This window comes from Rhinolophus sinicus, linkage group LG02, assembly GCF_036562045.2.
Source record: "Rhinolophus sinicus isolate RSC01 linkage group LG02, ASM3656204v1, whole genome shotgun sequence".
Classification (NCBI taxonomy): Eukaryota; Metazoa; Chordata; class Mammalia; order Chiroptera; family Rhinolophidae; genus Rhinolophus; species Rhinolophus sinicus.
In genome coordinates, this window is record NC_133752.1 from 9,158,923 (window position 1) to 9,172,014 (window position 13,092).

General features: G+C 43.7%; 1 protein-coding gene across 8 annotated transcripts in view; it reads left to right on the forward strand.

Moving 5' to 3' along the window:
- Positions 1-13,092, forward strand: part of CC2D2A (coiled-coil and C2 domain containing 2A) — a 112,035-nt gene that overhangs the window by 34,067 nt on the left and 64,876 nt on the right. For all 8 annotated transcript variants that reach the window (XM_074321527.1, XM_019740860.2, XM_074321564.1 and 5 more), the window contains 4 exons: positions 3,041-3,177; positions 3,787-3,918; positions 10,838-11,047; positions 12,005-12,099. In XM_074321527.1, the coding sequence (XP_074177628.1) occupies positions 3,041-3,177; positions 3,787-3,918; positions 10,838-11,047; positions 12,005-12,099 (574 nt within the window). The remainder of the gene's footprint in view (positions 1-3,040; positions 3,178-3,786; positions 3,919-10,837; positions 11,048-12,004; positions 12,100-13,092) is intronic.

Genomic DNA, 13,092 nt, shown 5'->3' on the forward strand with positions numbered 1-13,092 from the left:
ACCCTCCCAGGGCCTCACCACACCAGCTCTCCCAACCACTTCAGTTAGGATTTGTAAGGAGGCTTCATTATGTAGACATGATGGAGTAAATCACTGCCACTGGTGACTCATTCAGTGTCTAGTCCCTGTGTCCCTCTCCTCTCCCAGAGGTGGGAGTGGAAGGAGGGTGATGCTGAAAGTCCCAACCCTCTACTCACACCGGTTGGTTCCCCTGGGCACCAGCACCCATCCTGACTCTTCAGGAGTCATCTCGTTAGCATACAAAAGCATAGACAGTTATCACTTTGGAGATTCCCAGGGTCTGAGGAGCTGTGTGGCAGAAGGCAGGCTGGTGGAGAGTCCTCACCATGGGGAAACGGCCAGGGGACTAGAGCGGGACCATTTGACTAACTCCTACTTACTACTCCTTGCTTCCTTTCTGCCCTGGGTTTCCCTTTGCTCTTTGCTCCCCCTGGACTTTCCTCTCCTCCTAGTGCCCCTGAGGGAATCTCCCCAGTTAGCAGTTCACCCTTAAAATGGCAGGGCAGCCTCAGTCCTGTAAAAGAGCCCCATCAGGCTGGGAAGGGGCCTGCACTCGCCTCACTTGGAGTTGGATTTCTTTTCATATGTCTTGTTCTACCTGAGTTCCACTTAAATGCTGAGCCAAGGAGAAGTTATTGTTTGGTTTTGAATCACATATGTTCAAAGTATTGGAATGTGTTGGCCATCCCAAGTTTCCTTGTAAAGTAGGTAGCTGGCAATAATGCCCAATGGTTATTACTTTCCAATACTCATAATAATAGCAGCAGTGAATATATTCCGTGCACATACTCCAAGTACTCTTTTCAGCACTTAATGTATATCCACTTATGTGGCCCCGCACCAGAGCTGGAGAGGTGTTGCTTTTCATGCCCACTTTACAGATAAAGAAGTAGAAACTCAGAGAAATTGGAGAATTGGCCCAAGGCCATAAAGCTAGTAAAGTTAGGGAGGCGGGTTTCTCATCTAGTTGGCCCGCTCCAGCGGCCACACACCTAGCACAATGCATCCTGATGCTTCCTGGGCATACGGAGCAATGCATCGGCAGCAGCCTTGCCCAAGGAGGAGCTATGTCACTTGTGTTTTTGCTCAGAGGACTCACTGTTAGGCCTCTTCCTGGAGCCACCTGGGTTGGGATAGAGGTTAGACTCCCGCCTGGCTGAAACTAGGAGTTGGCGGGGGCTGAGGAAGAGGCTGAGGACATCCTGGCTGCACTGCGGCTGCTCTGCGGGATCGGAGCACGGCTCCATCTTCTGCCTTGCTCTGACCTGGAGGGAGGGCCCTGTGAGGAGCTGACCCCAGGTCCAAGCCAACAGGTCTTGGGGAGACACACAGACCCAGTCTCCCTTCATGAGAGAGTTCCTCCATTCTCAGGGGCCTCGGCTGAAGACGGGAGGAAGTGAAACTACCCTATAAGATGACGCTAGGCATGCATTTTTATTCTGAGCCTGGAGGAAATCCTATGAGTGAAGTGACTGGCACCTGGCAAGGGATCAAAAATGATCCCTTGTTACTGTTGCTGGTGTTACTGTTTAGAGAATGGTTTCCCAAAGCAGAGTGTGATCGCCCTAGGGACGGAGGAAGAAAACGCCAGGACTCTACTTAAATGTATTTTGAATCTCATCCTTCCCTAATTTAATTTTGTACACAGATAGTGCATGCATAATAAATAAACACCCGGCATTGGGCCAGTACCCCAAAAATGTTCTGATGAAACATTTTGAAGACCACTGGATTAGTGATGTCTAGACACATAAATGGAGGGGTGGGAAAGAGAAAAATGAGTAAAACAATAGCTTGCCCCATGTTTTCTAAGGACTCAGAGATAAGTTTCTCTAGGAATACTGACATTAGTTGATTTTTGTGGGTGTGTCCAAATGGCCACACACAGAAAAATTAGCAGATTCAGGGATCTGGAGTGGTTTCGAGTAAGATGATCATGAAACAAAAACGAGTCTCCATCTTCAATCGTTAATTCCCAGATTGCATGCCGCCCTCACAGGTCAGCATCTGCCAGCTTCTCCTCTACCTCTCCCCTCCCTCCCTCTGCCACCCCAGCAGGCCCAGTGTTCCTTTAGAGATGAACATCTGCTCACATCCCTCCCCAGCCAGGAGCCCTCAGTGATCCCACCCTGTGAACAGACCCCAGCTCCGCCGTGCCCTGGCTTTCCCTCCTCCCCACCGAGAGCGTCCAGACACTGCCCATGACGCTGCACCAGGCATTCTGGTGTTTCCCTATTCCAGATGGCCCACTCCTTAGTACCCGCCATCCCTTTGCGCAAATACGCTTCCTTGGCCCCTCACCCTGGGCCACCTTCCTCCTCAGCCTTCAGGCGTCAGTGCAAATGCACGGCCCTGAGGAAAGGCTTTCCTCACTGCTCTATCTCAGGTTTATTCCCTCCTGGCCCCGCGTTGCCATCCCACATACATTTTCTTCGCCGCACTGACCATTCCCAGAAACGATCTTCAGACCTTCGTTGAGCTCTGCTGCCTGTCACTCACTCCCGGGACTGCACAGCCTCTCCGCGTGCCTGGCACAGGGACGCTCCGGGCACAGACCCGTTCTGGGAATGAAGCAGGGAGGGAACGAATGAGCTGGTGGTCAGGCTTTCTCAAACGTGCTTTCCAATTTACAGAGCGTCTCCTCCTAAGTTACCTCACTGAATGCCCCCGAGAACCCGGTGAAACGGGTCCCATCCTTCCTTTTGTACAGAGCAGCTCAAAGAAGTGCCTGCCCCCAATCCCGTCCCCTTCCGAGCAGTCGAGCTGCTCCTTGACTCCAATGTCACACTCCGCCGTCTGTCAGGCCGGCAACTTGGGTCCTGAATTATCGCATCATTCGGCAACAGGATGTTGCACGGAAACACATCCCTCTCAATTCTGCTTCCAGAAATTAATTCGGAAGGTGTGCATTTACCAAGAACGGAAATGCACCCTCCGGCGGTTGTTTTAATTCACCCAATCGCGGCTGGGAAGGTTAGGTCGGCACTAATGGCGCTGTGTTTGTTTATGAACTATCTAGTGCCTACCTATAAAAAGCTTCCTGAGAACGTGCAGCCCAGATTCCTGGAGGACGAAGGCCTGTACATCGGAGCAAGACCTGAAGTGCCGCGCGCCACTCAGAACACGGTGGAGAACAGGCTGCTGGTGCAGGACCCCGTAAGCGCACAGCCCGCTCCCCAGGGGGCCTCCTGGCCTGGACCGGTTCTTCTTCCTGATGGGGCAGTCACTGCGCCACTGAAACCCTTTCCTCTTGAGGGTGTCTGCACACAGTGACTCGATTTTTTTTTTTTTTGTCTCTCAGTATATTTAGTGAACCTCAAACAGCACAAGCTCTCCACTGCTCCACTGCTCCAAACCCATCTTCTGCTAGCTGGATTTGGGCTTCTGCTAGATCAGATATTGGCAACGTTTTCCCAATTCACAGAAGTGTTTAATGGTCCAAAGACAGAATGTTCTCGATTGTTTTTCTCCTGTGCTTTTTTTTCCCCTTAAATTTTTAATGAATAGAAAATAAATGTTTTTGTAAGCATTCATTCCAACTTTTTCTTAAGCGTTTCTTGGAGAGGGGTATATCTTAAATTAATTCTGGGGGCATTAGTGAAGACTCAATTTCTAATGGAAACAGAGACTTGAGAAGATCTGTTGGGAAAGGGGGACGGTCCGCGAGATGTGTATGTTGACATGGAAGTTCCCAACGTCTATTTTGTAAACCATATTCTGTCCAATTAGAAGAAAACGTTGTCCTTCCCTCTGCTTGATCCCCAGGGGAGAAAATGGTTCGGGGATGATGGCAGAATCCTAGCACTGCCAAACCCCATCAAGCCGTTTCCTTCACGACCACCAGTGTTGGCCCAGGAGCGAGACATGAAGGTGGAACTGGAAACCTTGTATAAAAAGGTAAAACCCCCCTCCCCATTTTTAATACATGAATTTGCTTGTAAGTGCTTTGCTTCTTAAATAGCTTGGAATGCTGTACTTGTAACGTTCTTCTTTGGTTTTATTTTTAAAATAATTCACTATCTTACACGTAAAGAACAAACAGCAGGCATATTTATAAGAGTGATCCTACTGTGCTCACCTAATCCTGTCTTAACTCACGGAGTGGTTTCCCAGGCAGGAATGACTAAGTCATCTTCTTTATTTGCAAATCCAGAGTAGTTGCCCTTAGTTTTCTTTTCTTTCCATCATCTTACATATGCTGCAGGATTACTTCCCACTTCCTGTGGCTTTATTATGTAACTGGAGGTTTTCTATCCCTGCAAATCCTTCCCGTTGTATTTCCCAAAGCTCTGGTATCGGGCTACTCGATTTGAATCCTGGCTCTGCCACTCCTTGGGCGAACTTGGCCCTCAATCTCTCTTTGCTGCAATGTCTTCATCTGTAAAGTGGACATAATAATAGCTCTATCTGTAGGATTGTTGGGCAGATTGGTTGAGACAATCCAGGTAAGTGCTTAGAACAGCTCAGTCAGTGCTACACAGGCCGGTGGTCCACCTTCGTGTTTAATTATATTATTTATTATTCGTGCTTTCCTGCAGTGTTGAGCAAGCATAACCTCCTTCAGAATCCTGTATAATTATACACTTTTAACATTTCAACACTGATAAAGTAACACAGAAGGAGGGGATATAATGATCATTCTATAAAGTGGGTGATGAACAGAGAAAAAACACAGGCGCAAGTCAGAGAATGAGAGTGGAGTCAGGTGTACTGCCAACTAGTCTGTGGCTTTGGGCGGGTCCCCTATACCTCTCTGGACCTGTTTCCTTAATTAAAAAATAAGAATAATAATAATCTTCTCTACCTCATAGGATCATTGTGAGTACTGAGATAATGTTCTCATATGCCCTTTTTTTAAATTCTGAATTTCTATAAAATGCTGTCATTACAGACGAGTATTAACAAGTGGCTACTTAGTGCACAAATGTGATCCTGGTAGTAGATTCACAAAACAAGCACAAACCTAGGTCTTAGCCCATGAGGGATTTATCGTCTATTTGCTCACATGACAAAGATATATCACATAATTAGAGATCGAGGCAGTATCAATTTATGCACATATCTAGTAATCCATCGGTCTATCTCTTCATCTGTCCATCCATTTCAGCATAGAACACAGATAATGAAACCCTATATTATGGATTAAAATTAGAAAATAGAAGAGTAATTACTATGGAGAGTAGGCTATTGAGGGAGTCAATTAATCTAATTCGTCTCCTTGAGAAGTTCTGAACTAACTGGGAGATGCAGAGGTCAGTGAGGGCTACAGACATCAGCTGCACTGAGGGTAGAACTGGACAGCAGAATGCCACTTGGAACCAAGACCAGATGGGCTTCCTGCTCCATCTCCCCCGAGTTATGTTCCCTGTCTAGACACAATCTGAGCAGCTAGAGAACTGCCCCCAATGAACTCACCACAGGGGAGCCAGTGAGCAGACTCTCCAGGACAGAGCTAAGAAGGGATAGCCAAAGGCCACGGGTTACTTTGTCCAGCAGGGGACCTGGACTTGGGCTCCATCTAACCCATCAATTAGATACATTCTTCCCTCTTTCTTGGGAAGGAGCCAGGGGGGATGGGAGAGCAGGGAGAGAAGCACAGAGGGTTCCCTTCCGATACTTGTAAGAGGGGAGAAGTTCCTCTCGTGTGGGCAGAAATAAGGAAGTAGAGGAAGAGAATAGTTCCACCAGAGGCACTGGTTGTCCACCATCAAAAGAAGTTAGAGAAGGGAGAAATCCTAAGAGGCCGAAGCCTTCCAAGGTCATTTCTTAGCCGGTTAGACTTTGAACATGGCAAAGAATGAAGCGTGTGTTGGAGTGCATAAGAAAGAAGCATAGGGGTTTAAATTCAAGGGAGGCGACATTACACCCATCTCTTTGTTTCTCTGCATCAAGTTACCTATTCCGTTCACTGCTGACCTGTATAGCCGTATTTTTTTTAATGTGGTTATGACACTTTCCAGTCATTTGAAACACAATGCATTTCTTTCAGAATTAATGTTTTTACATTTTTAAAAAATTTACTAAGTTGTACCTTTTCCTTCATCTATTCCGGTCTGTCTGATGTCAAAACCCATGTTTTTTTCCACTTGTCCGTGGTCCAAGTCTTTAAAAGGGTATCTTTAAGAAACAACTTTAAGTGCATATGGCCTATATTTTCAGCCTTATGTCCAAACATATCTTCTATCAAGGAGTTCTGACATAATGCAGGAGCAGAGAACTAAATTGGCAGAGATTATCTTATTTATAATTGTTAATCCATCTTCTTTCTCCCTCCTCTACTACCATGAAAGTGACTCAAGTGCAAAGACTCGGTTTTATCCTTCTTCTAACCCTAGCACTTAGCAGGAAGCCTGGCACATAGGAACACCACAATACAAGTATGAATTGAACATCTTTAAAATGATTTCACTGAGCAGAATACATCTGGAAGAAATTCCTTCTTTTCTATTTCTCTTCTCAGCTATCTCTCCTGCAAATCAGTAGCTTTCCTAGGGCCTAGTTTAATCCTGGCACCCAAGTTACAGAAAACCAAGTCATGTGCTAGGTCAGGAATTAGCAATTTCTTGGGCCCTTAATGGAGCCTTGAGGAATTTATGCTCCAGAGTTGTCAGGACAGATGCTAACCAAACCCAGCAGGGTTGACTGGAGCCCCTCCCCAATTAGAGCCAAGCCCAGTTGTTCTTTGGTTAAACATACTAGACTGCCAATTCCGATGATGAACTGTATTAGCTAACGTAGGAGCTTTATTTAGAAGGGGGCTGGAATTCAGCCCTACTTCTTTGAACATTTTCTTTCATTACAGAGGAGGGGCAAAAAAGTAGTTCTTAAAAGTGAAATATTCTACTGTTCTTAAACTGAGATCCTCTTTTAGAGACCCGAAAGTTAAAGAAATGCAAAAACAGATTAGATATTGTAAAAAGAACAAAACTAATCCTCAAATGAGAAAGAATGTGATTTAAAACCTCTTAAGAAGGAACAAATCCAAAACTAAAAAATAAAAATGCCAAGTGGGACATGGCAGGTAAAACATAAAAAACTATAAAATGCCATTTGTCTAATTGTGACAGCAAAGTAGAGTTGTTGCAAGCAGTCCAAAAAGCTTCCTTCCTTCCCTCTTGCTTTCCTTCCATTTTATTCTTTCCATCTTTAATTAAAAGTCTACTATATTCTTGCTAAACTCTGAGAATAAAGAGGTATCAACATTCAAACTTGACCATAGACAGACTTTGTCCCTACTGTGGGGAGATGAAACTGTCATCAAGTGTTAAAGGCACTGATTGTAAGTCAGAATGGCATTCTCAGGGACAAATGTGTAGGGGCCTCCCCTTTTCAAAACTGCTTACCGATTTGAGGAATTTATCATGATTCCAACCTCTTTGTTAGTTACCACTTGATAAAATTATCACTTCCCCCTTCCACTCTTCTCACCAATTTTTCACAGAAGCATTGCTCACCACCCATTACAAGCACTGCATTACTCAGCATTCTCTGAGCTGCAAATGACAGAATTCCAATGCAAACTTGGTGGCTTACAAAACTGGGAAGGATCTGGAGATAAATCATTAAGTTGTCGGAGGGCGGTTAGAAACCAGGGCATCAAGGGCTGGGACCAGGAACTTGATGCTGGCAGGTCTCTCTCCAGCTCTCTTTTCTCTGGTTCTCTGTGAATATTGACTGGCCTCATTCTCTCCTATTGCATGTAGGCCAGAATTCTCCGTGTGTTAGGGTCTATGACCCTTGATAACCTAAGCTTAGCAACTCCTAAGTAAACTCTGTATTTGTCCTCAGAGGTCATGTTATTACAAGGACAAGCTGGTCAGTTGTAAGGGAGACTCAGCTCATGCTCACCCAGCTCATGTCTTAGAGACATGCCCAGGAGATGGAGAATGAGAGATCTTCCCAGGGAAGACCAGAACAAAGGTTATAGAATCTAAGTCAGGCTCTGGGCCGGATTCAGGCTTTGCTGTTATTATTTTCCCAGGGCAATTATAGACAGTTGTATTATAATCCCACCAGTGATTATTCTTTTTCTGTACAACTTAAAAAAAATATCTCTCCATTGGCATGCCTCTCTGCACATGCTGAGAACATCAGCAGATAATCCACGTGCATCATTTCTGATAGTTCTGGTTTTCAGTTTTCAGTTGAAGACTGAAGAATCAAATCAATTTCAAACTTAAAGTAATATGCCCTGTACATGTTATTTATTCTTGGGAGACATTGTTGCTACTGTTTTCATGACTGTTCTCAGTCTATAAAAAAGGACAACAGACATAACAAAAAGAAAGACAAGGAACCAGGGCTCTTTCTCCCTAATAGGAAGAGAGTTGTGGTCTTTTGAGTCCTGGAAGCTCTTTTTACTTGGTTGAGCTGAGCTGAAGGCAGAGACCACCAGCAATCCTTTGAACTTGGGGAAGCAGACGCAAAGTATAGGTGACCTAGGTAATATTTCAAGTACTTAGAATCATGCTACCAACGTTACTCACTCACACCAAGAGGCGTACAAGATGGAACCTGAGAGCCACACCCTGGGTGATCTCATAATGCTGTGGTAAAGGAAAGGAAAGGCAAGAACCAGCAGGAGCAAAGCAATCAGAGAGGAATTTTCCACTGAGTCTATGGGATGATGTTTATCTGTACCTGTCTTTGGGAGGTGGGAATTTTTAAATGAATCCAGGTAGTCTGGCTGGTCATAAGACACATAATGACCCCATGCAAATTAAAAATGTTTAACATGCGTGCAGCTTATAATTGAATACTTTTACCCGAATGAAAGAGAAAAGAAACGGGCTGTCATGTTGCAGTCTGACGTGTAAGGATATGAATGACCAGTGACTTTCATGAGGAACCAAATACCGGTGGAATATCATGTATGTCGGGGTGGCCGTTCTGCCCTAGAAATCCAAATGGAGCTTCAGCTCATAATATTTTGAAGGTACTGAGACATAGTCAATCCATTCCTCTTGAAGCCCACTGTATTTGTAAACACATCCCGGTTTTACAAGGAGATTTTTAAAAATAAAAAGTCTGTAGATCTTCTCATCAAAGACAGACAATGTTATTTTATAGGAAAAAACTTGCTGTTTTATTAAAATAAATGCAGGATACACTCTATTGGAGTCCTACAGGAAATCATAAGTGCCAAATATATTTTAATAGTCTACTAATCGGGGAGGTGGGGTGAGTATGAAATTAAATGGCTAAAAAGGAATAGACTCATATATTTTTATTTGTCAATACCAGTACAAAGCAAGCAACAACACATCGAGACCAATTTACTGGTAAGTTAAGACTCAAGAATATCCTGTAAATGCAAATATTGATACTATTTCAATGACTAATGCAAACACTGGTTCTATCTCAATGACAAATGCAAATACTGACACTATTTCGATGACTAATAGTAACTGAAAAGCAGATCACACTATATAACAAATGTGAGTACATTTCTGTACATACATTCTTGTACACACACACACACACAAGCTGGACCACCCTTTTCTGTTCTTAATCTGATCGGGCAGAATGTTGGAATCTAATAATCCTAGGATTCTATGGTCTGGAGTCCACACCTCCTGTTCCAAGCCTTCCTGTACACACCCAGGCTTTATACTTTTTGCCTCATGTTATAAAGATCAGACCTCCATCTTCCCTCTAAATCGGTAGCTGCTTGAAGACAGGACCCACTAATTGTAGACGTCCATTCATCTTTGTGGAATAAATGAGATGACATATGCAAAGTGCTTTGTATGATGCCTCGTGACCTACAAAATGCTAAGTGAATCTTTTTTCCTCAGCTTTCTGTTTCCAGAGATGAAGAAATAGAGGCATAGAGAAGTGCAACGATCTGCCCAAGACTCCAGAGCAGGTTAGAGTTAGAACCAGAGCTAGCACCCAAGGATTCTGGCCCCAATTCAGCATCTTTACATGACGCTATGAGGAAGAATTAAATTAAGAGATTACTAGACATGTTACCCACAGTATGAAGAATAGAAGCTTCAATCTGTCTAGAGTTTTTGCAACTTCCACTTAACCTCATAACTTGTCAACAATACACTTGTGTTACATAATTCTATATTATCGTTTTCCAACTCACATAAATAGCTTCCAGAATCTCCCCTCAGCAAAAAGGGAGGCTGGAGTGATGTGTCTCGAAGCCCACTTCCCAGTTAGACTCAGTGTCTACAATGGAAATGAAGACACAAAATCCAAAAGTCTCTTCTCCACGTTGGAGCCACCCAACCTCAGAAACTAGATTCCCACAAAAGCAGTAGTGATTGATGTACAGTATCTTGAAGATTTTATGGAATAAAAACAAAGAAATATTTATCTGACACACAATACACCAAGCGATCCAAGAAAGTCCCAATGGATATTTCTATTCCTATTTTCTACACACTCAGCTGCTCCACCTCCCTCTTCCTCTGTTACTTTGTACGTGGGGAGTACATCTATGATCCAAATAATGATCAGTTTGAACTAGAATCTATGTTTCTCTCATTAAAAGAATTCCAAGTTCAACAGCTACAAAACCCAAGATTTCAAGAATGACAAAGATTAGGAGAAAATCTAAAAGATTTCAAAACAAAGTTGAAATGGTTTCTTTCCTAACTCCTGGTCATTCATTGCACTTTTCAAGTATTTGGAAATGAACAGGCCCATAAAACCTCCAGGAAATAGGGAAGGGAGCATCCTCCTCCTGGCTTGACCAGGGTAGGAGGTATTTTGTATCTGACTGTCTTCCTATTGCTCATTACATCATTACCTAGTGAGACCTTTAACTGTTCCCCCCCACACACTCTGCTCTCTTTGGCAGGCGGTCAGATATGTGCACAGAAGTAAGCATATGATTGGATCTGGAGACTCTCCTGGAAATTTCCAACTGGACATTGATATTTCAGGGTTAATCTTCACTCACCATCCCTGCTTTAGCCGAGAGCATGTTTTGGCAGCCAAGCTGGCCCAGTTATATGACCAGTACCTTGCAAGACGCCAGAGAAGCAAGGCAACATTTCTTACTGATAAGGTACACACTTCCACGCTTCTTATTGGCAGGGCTGGTTCTTCTGATGAGCCCGAACAACAAAATACCTCCAGCAGAAAATGCTCCTGTGCCTCTTTCACATGGTCCATCTATCTGGGATGCATGACATGTTGTCCTACCTAGAGGCAAAAAGGAAGGGTGTGACAATGTACTAACACATGCAAAATCAGTGGCACACACTTGGCTTAAAGAGAAAGATTTGTGTATATTGCACAAGTGACCTCACCCACCAGGAGTGGGGATGAGATGGAAGAAAGTACGTGTCCTGCTTATGGGATCTCAGATGCTGAGACTATCCATGGCATAAGAATTTCTCTGTCCTTAGAAATTTTCTCATTTTTATATGTAATTTCCCATAACATAGTACCTAAACACAAGTCAGTTGTTTCAACTGATGCTCAAAGAAATGGCTATCCGTTCTGGATTTATTTCCAATGTAATACTAGTCCATTGGTATTTTCACAGGCAATTTTGACTATAGGCAATTTTAGTCTTATACCCTAACTTTAAAACATCCTGCGATAAGAAATAAAGCCACGATACCACCTTTTATGAACCTATAATTTTATAATCTCTTCACATTATAAGAAAATCATTGTGTGTCTGGGACCCAGAGATCCACTTTTCGCCTTAAAAGAAAACTTGTTCCTGAGATATACACAAAAGTAACATTTCTCATGAGTAGCTTGGTCATCAGGGCCACAGAACAAGGATGGACACACACTGTTCTTTAGTGTTCCTTTTTTTTTTTTTAAGAATAGAAGAAATAGCTCTCTGTCAAAATTCATTTTGGTGAAAGCCTGGAGACTGCTGGATGCTTGAACTCCCAGTCAGATTGCTAGCATCATTTTGCCCCGGAGAAGTGGCTGGGTCTGGGCACATAGCTTGCAGTAGGGAATAGAGTGTTTAACTCAAAACTTGAATCCGTATCTTTTTAAGCTTCAAGCGCTAAGAAATGCTGTTCAGACAGGACTTGATCCAGCAAAAACTCATATAACCCAAAAAGCCATCAAGGAGTACAAATCTGAAATTCGGTGAGTAAAGGCTGTAGTTGTAACTTCTGCTTTCTTTTTTTTTCTTCTGTTTGATGTATACTTGCTGAGCGTTTATCAGTTTTTCTGAATGCACTGAATACATGTGAAATTCCCCAAGTGAAGTAAGGAGATATACCATCATATTAACACCACATTCGAAGTCCAGTACGAGAGAATGAGGATGCAGGATGTTGTAACTCAGACACTCTGCTGGTGGAGATAAATATTGCTACAGCCACCACTTGAGGGAGCAGCCTGGCCACAGACAAAGTGTTGAAATGCCGTCACCTAGGAACCCAGCAAGCAGGCCCACTTCAGACGTGTGTACTCTTAAGCAGCCATGTGCACATGGACGTGTGTGCAAGGACTTCATAGCATCATTTACAAAAAACTAGAAACAACCCCATACCAGTGAACACATCTACTAGAGTCTTACGCTGAATGTCTATACCACAGTTAAAACATAACTGAATTAGGTCTGCATGTATCAATATGGATAAAACAATGTTGAATTTTAAAATCCAGGTGTAAGATGATACATGATACAGTTTACTAAACTGAAACAGTACCTGACACAGTACTCATTTATCCTAGGTACCCGCTCGTGTAATACATAGGGACAGAAAAGACACATGCCAGCGAGTAAATGACAGAGCCAGGGTTTAAACCTGGGTTGTCTGGTTCCAACATCTTTGCCCTTACGCACAGTGCTTTACTGCTCCTCAAGAAGGATGCTTCTTATTCTAGTCCACTGCTTTCTTGCTTTTCCAAGGTCTTCAGAGGGTCCCAAATCTTGGCCACCCGACCACTAAGTGGCTGTCATCTTCTGCCATCTTCCTTTTCCACCGCCACCAGTTGAATGATTATGTGCTTCTCTGTGCCATCTCCACAGACGAAGGCATCACAAGTACAACCTCCAACTCAAGCCTTCTTTCTGGAGTTCAGGAGGTGCTCATCCAGAAACGCTGCCTCTGGTTTCCTAAGACACCCCCT